General features: G+C 44.4%; 1 protein-coding gene across 2 annotated transcripts in view; it reads right to left on the bottom strand.

Annotated features, from left to right (window-relative positions):
* Positions 1-18064, bottom strand: part of Htt (huntingtin) — a 122788-nt gene that overhangs the window by 52512 nt on the left and 52212 nt on the right. Inside the window, exons 24-34 of one of the 2 annotated variants that reach the window (XM_070021755.1) lie at positions 17491-17567; positions 16443-16594; positions 15251-15453; positions 11166-11292; positions 9418-9545; positions 6599-6709; positions 4446-4523; positions 3741-3964; positions 2673-2751; positions 2402-2563; positions 435-490 (exon numbers count right to left, since the gene is read on the bottom strand). In XM_070021755.1, the coding sequence (XP_069877856.1) occupies positions 435-490; positions 2402-2563; positions 2673-2751; positions 3741-3964; positions 4446-4523; positions 6599-6709; positions 9418-9545; positions 11166-11292; positions 15251-15453; positions 16443-16594; positions 17491-17567 (1397 nt within the window). The remainder of the gene's footprint in view (positions 1-434; positions 491-2401; positions 2564-2672; positions 2752-3740; positions 3965-4445; positions 4524-6598; positions 6710-9417; positions 9546-11165; positions 11293-15250; positions 15454-16442; positions 16595-17490; positions 17568-18064) is intronic. The other variant, XM_070021756.1, reaches the window with a different exon arrangement.

Raw genomic sequence — 18064 nt, 5'->3', positions numbered from 1 at the left:
AGTCCTGCCTGAAATTCTAATCTCCAATAAACTACTCACAAAAAAATGGAAGTAGCACTATGGCTCAAGTGATAGAGCACTAGCTTTGAGAACAAAGAGGCTCAGGGACAGTACCTAGGCCCTGAGTTCAAACCCCAGGACCAACCCACCAAAAAAAAAAAAAAAAAAAAAAAAAAAGTTATAATTTACACGGTGAAAAGTCATCATTAAAATTTTGAGATATAAATTGAAAAGTGATAACATATGTAATTACCAGATACAGAACTACTCCTAAACCAATCTTAAGAAAGCTTCTATTTATTTTTAAGAGAAGTAAAAAAATGTCTAGCATACTAATCATATTTCAAAGGATGCCTAATAATACTTCAAGGTAAATTTTCTTCTTCACAACATATAAATACAATGATAGAACTCTAATAACAAAATACAATTACCTGAATTGGCCTACTTCGATGTATTCAAATTGTTTCAACACAAATCCAATGAACACCTATAATCAGGAAAAAGTTTCACATAAATAATAAGATAACAATGTAAAAAAAAGTTTTTTTCTTCCTGCCTAACTGTATAAATTTTGACCACAGATAAGCAGATAAACTTTTGATAATCAAGAATTCAAATCCACTGTAACAGCAGTAACAACAGAGAACTTCCAACAATCCTTTTATTTTATTTTATTTTGGGTCCGGTCGTGGGGCCTGAATTCTGGGCTTGGGCGCTGTCCCTCAGCTCTTCAGCTCAAGGTTAGCGCTCTACCACTTGAGCTACGCCACTTCTAGCTTTTTTCTTTTTGCTTATGTGGTGCTGAGGAATCGAACCCAGGGCCTCATGCATGCAAGGCAAGCACTCTACCACTGAGCCACCTTCCCAGCAAGTTGAGTACAAGTGGCTCACTGCTTTAATTCTAGTATTGAATTGGCAGAGACAGGAGGATCAAATTTAAGACTCGCCTGAGATCCAGTGACACTTTTAGAAATAATAAAGAAAATAATGACAGAGCAGAGAATGCACTATATAGGCCTATAATCCTAGCTACCTACGGGCTGAAGAAAGAGGGTTCCACGTTCAAAGCCAGCTTGAGTAACACAGTGAGAAGCCTGTTTGAAAAACACGCAAAGGAACTGGAGACCTAGCTCAAATGGTACACAAGCCTCTTGAGTGAAAAAAGCCGAAGGAGAGAGCAAAGCGCAGAGTTTAAGCCTTCATACCAACACACAAACACAAACAAATAGTAATTTAAATTAATTAATTCCAGGGCTATCAAGTATCGTTCAAAATCATATCTATTCCAGGAAGTAGCAAACAGAGCAGTTCAACCCCCAATGACACACAGGGCACGGAGACAGCCTCCTCTCCAGCACACAGGGGCATCCAGTACTGAGCACCAGAGGTAGTTTGTGCAGCTATGGAGTCACTCTTGCCCTCTGTGGAGCAGTCCATGGCTCCCTGGCCAGGCCAGGATGCTCCTACAGACCATGGAGGTTCCCATGGAATCACACTGGCGGATTCTGAGGGCCCAGGGCATGATGCTGACATTCAGCACATGTGCAATGAATAATCATCTGAAACTCAATACTGGATCCTGACACCCAGGGGAACGGACAGGCTGATGGAAATCACCAAAACAAAAGGGAGGCCCACGTGCTCACAGCAAGAAAACAGACTTCTCTCAGGTGGGAGGCTGGGCAGGAGCTTGGCTCATGTGAGACAGGGGTCCAAGGTGAAGCACTCGCTATAGTGAGTTTGACACCCATGCAGAGGCCCAAAGGCACAGACGAACTTTGGCTGTTCTCCCTCAGAATTAAGGGTCATTCTAAAGGAGATCTTTGAAGACAGAAGGAATAGCAAATATTACTCTCCTACTTGGGAAGGAAGGCTCCAAAAAATGTGATATGCCTAGGGTAGGGTGGGGAGTTGATTTATTTTCTCTGTCTATAAAGAATTCCCAAAGAGGTCATAGTGTCTAAACTGCAATTGGAGAATACCAGTTTCCCAGTTCTGCTGAGTCAGAACTAAGAAAATGTGGGGAAAAAGGCAGACTGAATGCAGTTTTGATGGTTTCGTGCCCTGCTTCCCTTTGGATACCATGGTTATAGCCTGAAAGTTCTTGTCCCTATGCATCTGGTGTACCCCTTTCTGCCCCCACACCCTTCTGCTCTTGTCTGTTAATCCTATTGGAGCATGGCACAGACTTGTGAGTTAGGACCAGGGTGCCCACACCTGCTCATCAGCCACACACCTGACCTTCTGCATCTACTAGTTTCATGAAACAGACAAACAGGAAGAAGCTGGGGCAGGGGGGAGGGGGAATCATGACAAACCTCCCATTTCGCTACAGTAAATGCCAGTATTATTTCAGGATAACCGTTACTTGATGAGGACACAAGGGAGAGTGACAAACCTGATCTGAATCCAGGAGACAGTAATTGACCCGTAGCTGAACCAGCTGTGCCAGCAAATCCAAAACCTGCTTCTGCAACTGCACAGATGTTGTAGTGGTGTACTGTTTTAAAGCTTTTATAACAAGGGGTTCAAATAAACGAATGTGGTTGTGAATAGCGTTCTAGTAAAGAGAAAAGAAAGAAACTGGTAGCTATGATGTCCCAAGCTCAATGAACACTCATACTATCAAAGCTCCATGCTCACTTGGACTCCAGCTGCAGGGCATTTACCTTATCAGCTCGATTCTTTGTGACGCTCGTGAGGTTAGTCTTCAATTGGGTGGACACTTTCTGGAGTACATCAAACCATCTGATAAATGGGCAAAAACAAACAGAAGATTATTTTCCATCATCTCCTCTGTCCTCAGCTATGCTCAGTTGAAACTACTGTCATGTGCACAAACTCAGAACACGACTAAGTGAAAAAGAACTAAGAAGGTCATCATGTACTAGTACCACACACTGCATGTGTGGCTGCCTGACTGCACTGGTTCTAACACCTGAAAAAGGCTACTGAAGCCTGCATGTGCTGCTATGGGACACCTGCTCCTCGGTGCTGTCTCTAGAATTTGAGAGGAGATGACAGCCATTCGGAAGACAACATTTGATTTTCTTGAGGAAAAAAACCTTTGAGGTTTATGTGTGAAGGCTACTTGGGCCCATGAGACTGAGATCAGCCTAGGCAACATAGTGAAACCTACACCAAAACATTTTTAAGCCAGGTGCTGGTAGTTCATACCTATAATCCTAACTACTCAGGAGACTGAGGATCACAGTTTGAAGCCACCCCCAGCAGGAAAATCCATGAGATTCCTATTTCCAATTAACCACCCCCAAAAAGCCGGAAGCAGAGCTGTGGTTCAAGTGGTAGAGTTCCAGCATTGAGGGGAAAAAAAAAAAAAGATAAGAGTATTACATAGGCCCTGAGTTCAAGCCATACTACTGGCACAAAATAATAGAAGAAACTAAAAGAAAAGAACCTGTGCGTCTATGCTTTCTATATGTGAGCACACTGTTTGCCCCACTGCTATGAGTACAATTTAAGAGTTAGAGCTAGTGCTTTGCAGACAGCCTGAGATGATATAATGTCCAAAGCACAGCCCATTGGCTGGACAGGGCGCCATTTAGAAGGGCCTATGCCTTACTCACCTTTGCAGTAACCATATTTCCTAAACTTGCTCCAACACAGGAAGCTGTTAGAAGACCCTGGCTAACTTGTTTTTATTTTTACTGCTTTTGCCAAGTACTCCTTGCCTGACGTCTGTGTCCCACCAATGGCAGATCACACCACACTCTTACCCCGAGGCATCATGCTCCTGCTCCACCTGTACCATGTTCCTCAGGCTGGCATCTGCCAGGGCTTGTGTGAAGTGGGTGTATGGAGCCATGAAGCAGTAGTGATACAAGCCTGGTCTCATACTCGAAGAGCCCAGGCGCTGGGCTCGGCCTTGAGACTTGCTGGGGTTCCAAGATAAGCTGTCAAACTGGGAAGCCAAGTTTGTTCCAAAGAGTGTCTTCAGTAGCTAAAGTGAAAGAACTGAAGCATCAGCAGCTCACCAGCTGATTTACTGTAGATGAGCAACATTTTAAGATTCACACTCCCAACTAGTAAGTAAATCCAGCCAAAATTCATAATGTGCATTTCTCATTAGGAATCCCTGCCGCTGCCCAGGAGACCCTGCTGTGCAGTGTGACTGGTGCCTCAGACATAAGTTTGGGTTTCCCTGTGCTTCTATGTGAGACGGGGCATTCTGATCAGAGACCTGCAGAGATAGGAAGACTAGGGCAAAGCAGAAAGGGACCAACACAGCTTCCATTGTCCTGGGCTCTAGGATGGATTTGGAGAGGGGGAAAACCTCCAATCATCCAGGAAGTGAGAGAATGACAGCTAGGACCACCCAATCCTTTCTGAACACATCTCCAGCAGCAGCTTCTGAGGAAGCAGCATTCTGGTACCAGGCCGGGGCAGGATGTGGGACCAAGGATAGGAAATGGCACTCTTACCTGCTGAACGCAAACCGTTGCCATCATTGGCTCTCGACTAAAACACGATTTCAGGTAACCAAGGATCTCTTCAACACACTGTGGAAAGAAAAGTAAGATACTAAGAGATTCACAGATGATCCATTGTTGTTGTGAAACCTACACAGCAATCAAAGATGCAAGATGGCTCCATTTACATTTTGTACATGTAAGGTTTTTAATTTATTATCCTGAACAGTATCCATACAAGGTATTGAAATTAAGCCAGGTGCTGGTGGCTCACGCCTGTGATCCTAGCTACTCAGGAAGCTGAGATCTTAGGTTCATGGTTCAAAGCCAGCCTGGGCAGGAAAGGCCATGAGACTCTTACCTCCAATTAACCTCCAGAAAACTGGAAGTGGTGCTGTGGCTCAAGTGGTAGAGTATTTGCCTTGAGCTGAAAAGCTCAGGGACAATTCGCAGGCCCAGAGTTCAAGCCCACGACTGACCAAAAAGGCAATGAAATTTACATAGGCATATGAAAGCTGCTTCCTTGAATTTACACACCTATTTTTTCACTCATTTGTTTATTCAACAATGACCAAGTATGTAGGGTCTGTGATGCTTCCAATCATATTTTAGGTTAGGAATTAGGAAGTGTGCAAATGAGTCCAAAGCCCTGCCTTTGTGGATATCTTCTGGCCTATGTATTCAGCTGAGCACATCACCTAATGTAACGCTGTGATTATGCCAGTGACCCCTGGAAGTGTCTCACAGCAATCTGCAACAATGTGTAAAGTAATGGCATTAATGTTACCATGTTCAAGTCTTCTTGGTCAGTGTTACCTCTTCCTTCACCTCCATTTTCCCCCTCCTATCCTTATCCTGAAGAGATCTTGTTTTTATCATAATTTAAAAAAAGTATACAGTCGGTTGCAGGTGGCTCATGCCTGTAATCCTAGCTACTCAGGAGGCTAAGATCTAAGGATTGCGGTTCAAAACCAGCCCAGGCAGGAAGTCTGTGAAACTCTTTATCTCCAATAAACTACCAGAAAACTAGAAGTGGCACTGTAGCTCAAGTGGTAGAGTGCTTGCCTTGAGCTGAAGAGCTGAGGGACAGACAGTGCTCAGGCCCAGAGTTCAAGCCTCACAAATGACAAAAAAAAAAAAAAAAAAGTATACAAAAGGATGCATACGTACTATATAAGTCTAAGAACATTCTATAGATACATACTATATCTTTTTTCATGTGTGCCTGTCCTGGGGCTTGAACTCAGGACCTGAACACTATCCCTAAGCTTCTGTGTTCAAAGCTAATGCTCTACCACTTGAGCTACAACTCTACTCTCAGCTTTTTGCTGGTTAACTGGAGATGAAAGTCTCACAGATTTTCCTGCTTAAACTCTGAGCTCTTCAGATCTCAGCCTCCCTAGTAGATAGGATTATAGGCATAAGCCAATGGCACCTGACACAGCATCATTTTATATGAGGGATATGAGCATTAATAAATTTTGGTATATGCAGTGGGTGAGGTGGAATGTGAATCTTAAACCAATCCTCAGTGAATACTGAAAGAAGACTATACTGCATTTTAGTTGAGGATAAACAAATGAAAGGGGACTGTCTGTGAGTCACTTTGAAACATACTGGACACGAGGCGCTGATAGAGGATTAGTGGGGATTTATACAATACAGAAGAAAAACTTAAAGGATTTAAAGAATCTGTGTGGGGATGTGATGGTGTCCACCACAGAATATATGTTTGAGACTTTCATTATAAAATAGAGTAGGGAAGAATCAAAAAACATGAGTTTCCCAGCTCTGCCATACCCAAAGACATGAAGAGAGCCAGTCACTCACACTTGCTCAATCCGGTTTTGCCATGTAAAGAGCTCAAGGGGAAAATAAATGATTCTGTAAGCACATTAAAAAACCCAATATTCTAGAATAAACTAGGTTTAATATAAGATAATGTGATTTAGAGAAAATAGGGTATGCTTAGAAATGACTCTCCCCCTACCCGCCCCAACCCATGCATTTTATACCTAGGACACGAACAGTGTTCAGGTCCAGGACAGGAGTACACAGGGGCAGAGAGCAGTCTTCCCAGGCTGTGGTGCCTGGAGCCTGAGGTACCATCCTGGTCCCTGGGCTAGGGTGACATCAGGTTCAAGAGGAAGAAATGAAACACAAACCTTCCCAATGTCCTGCAGTGTCGCCAGCTCTAGAATCTGAGAAAGAACGTCCAAGGCAGAGCGCAGGAACCCCCCAAACTTCTCAGTGCTGTTCTGAAGATCCAAAGTGACCTTGGCAAGGTGGAAGGAGAGAGCACAGGGTTACTGGCACCACCTCAGTTCTGGTTATCTACAACAAAGACACAAATGCCATCTGCTGCAGCCAGAGGTCTCTGTGGACTGGCCATCTGGGTGTGTCTACTCACTAGCTATTTCAGGGACAGTCATTCCCATCCTGCCACACAATAGTACGTCAGTCTTATTATAATTAAATTAAGATTCTGAAGGATCCGGCTTACTTATACAGAAATTCTCCTATTTTCTAGAATCAGAGGATAGGACAGGGGGAAGCCAACTTCAGTATGCTTCCAACAGACCAGGAGGAAGAAGAGGAGTCCCTGTTGTGAGACCCTGGGACTTGATATGATGATGTCATGGAGGGCTACAGAGCCTGGAAGAGGCTCCCCTCCAACTTCTTCCCCTAGATAACTGAGAAGGGGAAAGAGGAGAGAGGTGTGGGATTCTAGAGTTCAGGTACCTAGAGAAGGCAGTCATGCAGTAAAAACTAACATAAGGGGCTAGGAAGGTGGCTCAGTGATAGAGCACTTGCCTTGCATGCATGAGGCCCTGGGTTCGATTCCTCAGCACCATATAAGAAAAAAGAAAAAAGCCGGAAGTAGCGCTGTGGCTCGAGTGGTAGAGCGCTAGCCTTGAGCTAAAGAGCTGAGGGACAGCGCCCAGGCCCAGAATTCAGGCCCACAACTGGACCCCCCCCCCCCAAAAAAAAAAAAAACCCTAAGATAAAAGGGACAGCATGAGTGCTTAAGAAGCACTGAACAAGTCCTGGGAGACTGGAAACCACAGAAATGAGAACCAGAGACAGGAAAGGGATCACAGAGAAGAAAAAAAAGGGGTGTGATATGGAGTGTGAAGATGGAAGGAAAGAAAGAGAAGATGATAAGACACATATCAGGACAAGTCAGCCACTCCAAACACAGGGAAACTGAGGAGTAAGATAGGAACAGAGAACCAAGGAAGCAGAAATCCAAGTGACCTTTAAGAAAGCCAAAATTAAGGTGGAATAAGGTTACAGGGAGGAAAAAACAGCAAACAGGGAGAACACTGGGAGCATAGGAATGAAGCCTCTAGCTAAAGATGACATGAACTAAGCTAAAACAAATTTTTTTTAAAAAACCAAAACAAAATAAAAACAGGCTGGGCCTCAGTGGCTCATGCCTGGAATCCTATACTCAGGAAGCTGAGATCTGAGGATCATGGTTCAAAGCCAGCCTGGGCAGGAAAGTCTGTGAGACTTTTTCTCCAATAAACCACTCAAACACTGGAAGTTGCAATGCAGCTAAAAGTGGTAGCTAGAATGCTAGCCTAAAGCTAAAGAACTCATGGGCAGTGCCCAATACCTGAGTTTAAGCCTTATAACTGACCAAAAAAACCCCCCACAACATTCTTTTTTGCATGGACTGACATGTGGAACATACTAAACAGAGGCCATAGACTTGCATAAAATGTGATGATACATTTTTTTTAATCAAAATACCTTTTAATTTAAAAAAGAAAAGCTTCTTTTTTGGAGGACTAATACTGGGGCTTGAACTCAAGGTCTGGGCACTATCCCTTAGCATGTTTACTCAGTTGATGTTCTAACACTTGAGCAACACATCCACTTCCAGGGTTTTGGTGGTTAATTGTAAATAAAAGTATCACAGACTTCTTTTTTTGCCAGAGTTGACTTCAAACCTCAATCCTTAGATCTCAGCTTCCTGAGTTGTTAGGTCTGCAGGTATAAGCCACTGGCACCCTGCTTGATTCAAGATTTTATCTTTCAAAATGATCACTATTCCTCAGAAAGAAGCCAAGAGGTTTATAAATGATTTTCCAGCCAATTAAGAAGTTATCTATTAGTACAGTGAAAGAGGAGTATCTGGGACCCCTTTAGTGAGACATGTACAAGTACTGTGAGACATAATCTTTCAAAATTCTTCAAAGGTCACCTGGTTCTGAAGTAATTCCCTACACTGGCCAAGCACTGGTGGCTCACAACTGTAATCCTAGCTACTTAGGAGGCTGAGATCTGAGAATCATAGTTCAACGCCAACCCAGGCAAGGAAAGTCCATGAGACTCATCTCCAATTAAGCCGGAAGTGGTGCTGTGGCTCAACTGGTAGAGCGCTCACCTTGAGCTGAAGAGTTCAGGGACAGCGCCCAGGACCAGAGTTCAAGCCCCAACAACAACTCCCTACCCCAATAGGACAGTTTCCTTAGATGGAAAGGGGGCTCATGTGCTCTGAATACCTGAAACAGGTTTATGTGAAACGCGTGTCTTCCCTCGGCAGACCCATGAGGGAGACCTGCACGCTGCTGCCCTGTGATGTGCACCCCAGAGGGCGAAGCAGAGGAAACCTGCATACAGAGCTACATGAGATCCCTGTAACCTGGCTGAATGGCCTAAGAAAGAGGCTGTGGTGAGCCTCAAGGGTGCACACCCAACACACCAAGCCTCAGGGTCTCCCACTTGCATATGAACACCAGCTGTTTTGAGAAGTCCATAAACCATAAGAAATCACTTCCCTACTATAAAAATCCCAGATCTGTAAGTATCTGGAAATATCGGTAAAGCTACCATAAGCCAAGCTGAAAGACAAACTTGGTAAAAACAATCATAATTCATATCTCTAACAGTATGTCCATACATATATAGTTCAAATCCTAAGAAAAAGACCAAAAACCCATTAGACACATCAAAGTAGCCACACATTTGGTACCTTGTAGTTGGCGTGAGTGGCCTTCAGGACATCATGCAGTCTGAGGTAGGATGGGAGATGGTAGAAACTGCCCACTGAGGAAGATTTACTTGCTGTGACAGGGCCTGAGGAATCTGATTGTCGAGAGGCTTCAAAAGTATACAAAAAATAAATGTTTAGATTAAAGAAAAAAACCTGCCCAAGTTAACAAGAATTACTGATAATATGATTCTTTTTTGGTCGGTCGTGGGGCCTGAACTCTGGGCCTGGGCGCTGTCTCTCAGCTATTTAGCTCAAGGCGAGCGCTCTACCACTTGAGCCACAGAGCCATTTCCGGCCTTTTCTTCTTATGTGGTGCTGAGGAATCAAACCCAGGGCCTCATGCATGGGGGGCAAGCACTCTCCCACTGAGCCACCTTTCCAGCCCCTGGTAATATGATTTTTAAGTGTTCTAGAAAAAACAAGTTCGGGGGCTGGGAAGTTGGCTCAGTGGTAGAGCGCTTGCCTTCCATGCCTGAGGCCCTGGGTTCGATTCCTCAGCACCACATAAGCAAAAAAAAACAAAAACAAAACAAAAAAACCTGGAAGTGGCACTGTGACTCAAGTGGTAGAGCGCTAGCCTTGAACTGAAGAGCTGAGGGACAGCGCCCAGGCCCAGAGATCAGGCCCCACGACAGGACAAAAAAAATAAAAAAGAAAAAGAAAAAACGAGTTCGAGGACTGGGAAGGTGGCTCAGTAGTAGAGTGCTTGTCTTGCAGGCATGAGGCCCTGGGTTTGATTCCTTAGCACCACATAAGCGGTAAAAGCCAGAAGTGGTGCTATGGCTCAAGTGGTAGAGCGCTAGCCTTGAGCTGAAGAGCTGAGGGACAGCGCCCAGGCCCAGAGTTCAGGCCCTATAACCGACCAAAAAAAAAAAAAAAAAAAAAGTTCGAATCTCACCTCTATCTTCCTGATTAAGTGGAATGAGAAACTGACTAACAAATCAGAGCCTGAGGCCTGAAAAGTAACATAAGATAGTAAAAAGAGCACTGGCTGTTCTCGTTGGTTTCATTTGCTTGATTGCTTTAGAAGGCATAAGTGTGTCCACTGGGATCTGTTTACTGGATGAATGCTGGCTGGTTTTAGGCATCAGTTTGTTGACTGAATGCCTGTAATCAATCCCAGAACCACTCTGCCCATGCCCAATAAGAACTGTACAGACTGGATCCAGTTCTTCCCGCAATGTCAAAAGTCTGGCACCTTTTCTCTGACCTTTTCCCAGGTACTGAAGCCCCTTCCAACATCTGTGAATTTTCTAGTCTTTTGCAGCTGACTTTACCCCTTTCTTTAGCAGTCTGTTTTTCAAATAGGTACCACATAGTCAGCTCCCACATTTGTTGTCTCTTCTAAATGCAAATTCTATTTCCTACTCCAAAATCCCTACCAAACCACAATCAGCTCTACACACACACTCCAGGCTATCCATACTACCTCCTCTAGTGAAATCACAGCTACCTCCATTGCCACAGCCAGATGACTTACAGGCAAGAGTGACTGCTTTTCAGTAAGTAACACTTATAGATGCTAAGACCAAAGAGTGTGCTGCTGACAAATAGCACGTTTATTAACTGAAGCAATTCAGAGAACTCCCATTGACTTCCTTGCTAGGTACTAGATTTCCGTACAGCACCAAGTATTCTATGGATTTCAACAGGAGGGTAAGCTTAAGTCCCACCCTTCCGCCGCACAGACAGCGCCTGTCCCTCCCTACCCAGCAGGTGTTCCTTACCTGTATTGGCCTCATTGCCTTTCTTGGGACTCGGTGGAACAGATGCCTGTTCTCCTGGTTCTCTCTCCTTCCCCTTTCGCCGGATGGGACTTAGGGAAGGGGGGTTTGCTAGAGAAGGCAAGGCTGCCTGAAACAGAAAACAAAAATGAGGTAGGAGTATGGCCAACAGACAATGGGAACTAAAATGACTCATATACGGTTTTGCCATATAGTGAAAAGCGCTAACCATACAACCCATCTTGTTCTTTAAGCCTGTCTTTAACAGAGCTCTGAGCTACAAATGCCTGTACTCATCCACACAACAGGTTGCACCTGGTAGGTGAAGCCCAAAACTTCTTCACAGCTGCATGGTGAATGTGTTGCAGATGCACAGGGTTCTTGGGCTATGGCAAGGACTGGAGGCCACCAGCACCCCTCTAATAGTAGGCAATTGGGCTATTCTATATAAGCCAGGACATGCACAGGACATGATCCTGTTTTAAATGTCACTTTTCAAGTGACTCACTCAAGGTCACAGTTAACAAGCAGCACAGCCAGGAGCCAGCAAGTACAGACATAGCCACATTCTTTCCCCTCCGTGAGTGAATATAGACTATCCAGCTCCCATGCCAGAGGTGGCAGCCAGCACGGACAGAGTGGAAATGACAGAGCCGCACTTCTAGTCCTTGCTCTGCTACTCACTTTCTCCCCAACCGTAACAAAGTGCCCACACAATGTCCCTGCCACTGAGCTGTTGAAACTTAACCTCTAAGATAATATATTAGGAAGTGGGCAATTGGAGATGAGGCCATGTGAGTGGGACCCTCATAAAGGGAATTAGTTCTTTTTTTTTTTTCTTTTTTTTTTTTTGTCGGTCGTGGGGCTTGAACTCTGGGCCTGGGCGTTGTCCCTTAGCTCTTCAGCTCAAGGCGAGCGCTCTACCACTTGAGCTACAGCGCCACTTCCGGGAATTAGTTCTTAAAAAAGAAACCAGCCGGGCGCCGGTGGCTCACGCCTATAATCCTAGCTACTCAGGAGGCTGAGATCTGAAGATCGCCGTTCAAAGCCAGCCCAGGCAGGAAAGTCCGTGAGACTCTTATCTCCAATAAACCACTAGAAAACCGGAAGTGGCGCTGTAGCTCAAGCGGTAGAGCGCTCACCTTCAGTTGAAGAGTGCAAGGACAGCGCCCAAGCCCAGAGTTCAAGCCCCACGAAGACACTGTAAGAAGATAGTTCTATGAGAGAATGGGCCCAAACAGAAGAAAATATCTGTCAGCACCTTGATCTGACTTCTAGCCCCAGAACCATGCCACTCAGGATATGCCATTTTGTGATGGCAACTCAAACGAAGACCGAACTTCATCTGTAAGGATGTCACCCTGGGCAAATGGCCATAGTAAATGTCTATGGGAATGGGCAGAGGGAACAGGAAGGACTGGACTACAGAGGCTAGGTGAGAGGGTCTGTCACAAGGCCCCCGAGAGCATGAGCCCATCTGTAGGACTGTACAGAAGAGGCTTCCAAAGACAGAAAGCAGATCAACGGCTGACTGCTTGGAGCCAGGGGCAGAGAAGGTTTGGGGGGAAAAGTGCAGGCTTCTTTTGGGAGTCTAAAGTTGACTGTGGTGATAACAACTCTATGTCATACTTTAAAAGAAAATGAATTGTGGAAGTAGTGCTGTGACTTAAGTGCTAGAGCACTAGCCTTGAGCAAAAGAGTTCAAGGACGTGCACACCCAGGCCCTGCGTTCAAGCCCCATGACTGACAAAAAAAATTTGTCATAGAGGCTGGGAATGTGGCTTCGTGGTAGAGTTCTTCCCTAGCATGCATGAAGCCCTGGGTTCACTTCCTCAGTAACATTTAAACAGAAAAAAACGGAAGTGGCACTGTGGCTCAAGTGGTAGAATGCTAGCCTTGAGCAAAAGAAGCTCAGGGATAGTGCCCAGACCTTGAGTTCAAGCCCCAGGACTTGCAAAAAAAAGAAAAAGAAAGAATTGTATATTTGAATTATGTAATATGTAAACTATATTATTAATATTATTTCCAAAACTAGGCAAAATAGAAATACTACATCAGTCTATTCAGAACAAACTGAGAGAAAGAAAAGGAGAAAAGGATATGGTCAGGGATGTGTATATTTACATGAATACATGTAAGTATACATATGAGTTTTTTTGCAAGGTATTTATTTTTATTTTTATTGTGAAAATACCGTTCAGAGGTGTTACAATTATATGGACAAGGTAATGAGTGCATTTCTTATCAAGTATTGTTGCCTCCCCTTCCCATCCCTTCCCATCTCCACCCCCCCCCAGCCCCCCACCCCCTTGCAAGGTATTTAATAGGAAAAATAAAGGATTTGCTGACCCAGAATGAAGAGCTATCACGGCTCCTATCTCTGGCTAAAAAAATACAAAGTGAGGGAAGAGGCACAGGCACAGACATGGGGAGGGGATTAGAAGCTCAGTTCACCATGGTCAACACATCTACGATCAACCAAACAGAAGCACCATGCGGAAGTCCACTGGGCACACGTGTCTGCAACTCCAGACTGTCCTGTCCACTGCTGAGACACTACCACTAGGTGGCTATTTACATTCAGACTTAATGAAAATTGAACAAGCTTTAAGTTCAGAAGACACACTAGCCACTTTGAAGAGCTCATGAATCCTGTGTGGTTAGTGATGCTGCTGCAGCTGCCATGGACACAGACTACATCCACTGACATCAGAAGCTCTACTCGACATGGATGGTCCAGACAGTAGTAAGAGAAGATGACCCAAGACAGAGCTTTAACAGTGGGGAGGAAAAACTGAACAAGGCAGTGCTGGGGGGGGTTGAAGGAAACACAAGAGACAGACTAGAGCGAATGCTCAGAGGCTGAAGTGGGAAGAAGGAAAGAGATAGAGAAGAGTCCTGGAGACATGATACTGGCAGGAAGAGTGTGTGGGGCGTGATAGCAGAAATCAGGCTAGCAGAGGTTAAAGAGAGATGAAGTAGAGGGTCAGAGTCCAGCTGTACAAGGCCCGAGAAACCTCATTCTAAAGGTGTCTGAGAAGGGGTAAAGGCTAGATGTTGGGATGGGAGACTGAATTTTCAGAAGGCATTGCAGAAGAAGAGAACCAAAAGATAGAATGGTTTAAAGATGAAAGACACAATGCTAGGTGTAGTGGCTTACGCCTGTAATCCTAGCTACTCAGGAGGCTGAGATCTGAAAAATAAAAAAAGATGAAAGACACAGAAAAGAGAAGAATCACATGTAACTGTAAGTGAACTGGTAAATCTGTGAAGTTCATTGTGTGAATACTTTAACATTTGTTTTAGTGTTCTTTTTTTTTTTTTTTTTTTTTGGTCGGTCGTGTGGCTTGAACTCTGGGCCTGGGCGCTGTCCCTGAGCTCTTCAGCTCAAGACAAGTGCTCTACCACCTGAGCCATAGCACCACTTCTGGTTTTCTGGTGGTTAATTGGAGATAAGAGCCTCACAAATGTTCCTGCCTGGGCTGGTTTTGAACCACAATCCTCAGTGTTGATTTTTTTTTTTTTTTGGTCAGTTGTGTGGCTTGAACTCTGAGCCTGGGCGCTGTCCCTCAGCTCTTCAGCTCAAGGCTAGTGATCTACCACTGGAGCCACAGCGCCACTTCCCATTTCTGATTTTTGAGTGGTTATTTGGATATAAGAGTCTCACAGGGACTTTTCTGGTACATGATAGCCAGGACCATACTGAGCTCAAAGAGGCTTGGCCTCACTAAGGGGCTGGACTGGGAAAATGCTGCTCTCCAGCAACACACAGCCCAGAACAGCTGCCACTGCACACATTCACATATGCCAGCAACATCTGAGATATCTGGAATGAAGGAACCAGCTATCCTGGAAAATGACCAACAATTATTTTCCCTTGTGTGTGCCCCTCTTCCCCCCCCCCCAGACGGTAATCAGAGATAAAAGCCTTTTAAAATAAATAACCATAGTTTTGATGTTAAATGAAGCATCAGGATATGTGTGACATGGTTTACTTACAGCAAAAGTGAGTGAGGAAAAGGAAAGGATGGCTAAAGCAAGGTGTTCTGGAAGCCCAGTCGCCAGGGCTGCCTTGAAGAAGAAGTTACCTTAATTGCTGGCCCCGGAGTCACATCATCCAAGACGTGAGCACAGATATTGATCACCTTCAGCAGGTGGGAGAAGAGCTGCTCGACCATGGGCACCAGTGTCCGGTCACCTAACGCTGGCCACACCTCCTCTTGTCTGGTGGCTGTTGGGTTGGCTTCTTCTTCAGAGGTCCATGAACTTCTCAGAGACTTGGGGGCACTGGCTGTGACACAGGCACACACATTACTCCCCCTTTTCCAGTGGAGGGGAAGGAAGCTGCTTGTTGAAAACACAAGTTCCTCACCTATCTAGTGACAGACCGCTGGATCTCTGTACCTGACGCTCAACAGATGCCTCCAACTGTGTTCCAACTTCTACAAAAACCCAGGCTCAGTTGCAGACTAAAGCTCAGTAACTCTGCCTCTTTCATTCTTTGAATCACTTCCCTCTAATCCCAAATTACTTAAACAGAAGCTGAACCAAGATGGTAATTCTGGTCAGAATGTCAGTTAATCTACTAACTGATCTTCCTCATCTTCTCCTCCAGCCTGTACTGAATTAAGTTGCGTGATCCTTTTAGAACACAAATCTAACTACTGGTTGTAGCTTCCATGAATTCTGCGGGTGGTGAACAGAACCAGCCCAGATTCCTTACAGGGAACTGGTGTCCCTTCACCATAGCTTCAGTGGACTTGGCCATCCTGGCTGGTGCATCCTCCATTCTCATCCCTGCACTCTGTGACTTCCACTCCCCTGCAGCCACACTTTTGCATCTCCACACCCTCACATGTGCAATGCCTCACCTGATGTGTCTAATCTATACCTACCCTGTGCTGCTACTGTACTAGTTTGTATGACTCTTCTGTCAGTCGGCAATCAACTGGAAAATGAAGCCCATACATAGGCTCTAATGCTCCAAAGGTGTCAGATAATTCCTGGTACATGATAGCCAGGACCATACTGAGCTCAAAGGAGCTTGGCCTCACTAAGGGGCTGGACTGGGAAAATGCTGCTCTCCAGCAACACACAGCCCAGAACAGCTGCCACTGCACATATTCACATATGCCAGCAACATCTGAGATATCTGGAATGAAGGAACCAGCTATCCTGGAAAATGACCAACAATTATTTTCCCTTGTGTGTGCCCCCTCCCTTCTCCCCAAGAAGGTAATCAGAGATAAAAGTCCTGGAGACTCTACTTCAACTTGGTACCTGCAAGCAAGTTTCCAGCCAAAACCAAGGCGTCTTGATGGGCTGAGAGATCCAATGGGAACCAAGCTGACGAGAGCAAGGTGAGAATCATGGTGGCCATCCCCACGGTACAGCTTTTTCTAGAGTCGTCAGAGGCGCTGAGTGGGGGCGCTCTGGAAGGAGGCATTTACAAGGTAAAATGACAAGGAGTTTCAAGCAAAGTCTCAGGAGAAAGCATGTCAGATGCATTTCACACCAGCTCAGAAGTTCATTTTACTACTGCTAAACAACTAACACCCTTTCTGTGAAGTACCTAAAAACTATTTGAGAAATCAAACCAAGTAATAGATCTGATTAAGAGAAGTAGCACTATGTGGTTATTCTGATGACTTTCTAACTTCCTTTGTGTTTTGATTTTGTTTTTACTTTGACCTAAGTCAAAGTCTAGTGCTGGACCTCTAACTAAAACCTACAGTTGTGCAGTCTCTATTTGTGAGAAAAGGAAAGCAATGTTGTATATTAAGTATACAATCTAGCCAGGCACTGGTGGCTCATGCCTGTAATCTTAGCTACTTAGGAGGCTGAGATCTGAAGATCATGGTTCAAAGCCAGCCCGGGCAGAAAAGTCCCCATGAGACTCTTATCTCCAAATAACAACTCAAAAATCAGAAATGGAGCTGTGGTAGAGCACTACCCTTGAGCACAGAGGCTCAAGGACAACGCCCCGGCCCTGAATTCAAACTCCATAATGGAAAAATTTTTTTAAAAATAAAAAAGAATATAATCCATACACGGAGTCACAGACGTCTGCATATCTACTGTCAAGCATGACAGAAGTCATCAAAATCCCATAACCAGCACACAGATGGAGGCTTACTTCTTAATGCTGCACAAGAGACAAAACACTTTCCCAGATGCCAGCAGGCTATTTACTAGAGGAAAATTATTATTTAATGGTAACTCCTAACATAACATGCAAGAGTTCCTAAAGTACAGCCTTATAGCTCATCCCAGTAATTGTGCTTGTCCATGTAGTATCAGACAATGACAGGCTGGGGAAAATACATACCCACAATGCCAACCTAAACTCCAGACACAAACTGGAAAAGATGCAGAAAGAAGACACAAAGCTTCACAGCATCCAAACTACCAAAGAGAGAGAGAGAGAAAGAAAAAAAATCACCCAAACAACACAACATATTGACCAAATTAAACCTCATTTTACCTTTTATAAATAGTACAACAGAAAGAAAACTGAGAGCTCTGCATGACCACAAGACATTCACCCAACCAAAGGACACACTGATAATTTAAGATACAGCTAGACAACTGCCATACATGGTAATAAAAGGGTGATGACACCCAGGGAATAGGAGCCAGCAGTTATTTTTCATACTTGAGATCCAACTGTAAACAACCCTAGCATGGTTTTGTAGTTTACCTTTTTTCTTTCAACATTAAGAATTAATATTATAGCTCCCCATATCATTAAAAATTCTCCAAAGGATCATATTAATAAATGTACAATGTGTTAATATATGAAATTTAATCACTCTTAGCTTTTAGACATAGAGTCCAACTTGAAATCATGATATGATTACATTATATAATAATCTTTGTATTTCTGATTTACCCTTTAGTAT

This window comes from Dipodomys merriami, unplaced genomic scaffold (genome assembly GCF_024711535.1).
Source record: "Dipodomys merriami isolate MVZ:Mamm:240054 unplaced genomic scaffold, mDipMer1.0.p SCAF_143, whole genome shotgun sequence".
Lineage (NCBI taxonomy): Eukaryota > Metazoa > Chordata > Mammalia > Rodentia > Heteromyidae > Dipodomys > Dipodomys merriami.
The sequence above is the reverse complement of the archived record's forward strand: the minus strand, read 5'-3'. Positions and strand labels throughout refer to the sequence as shown.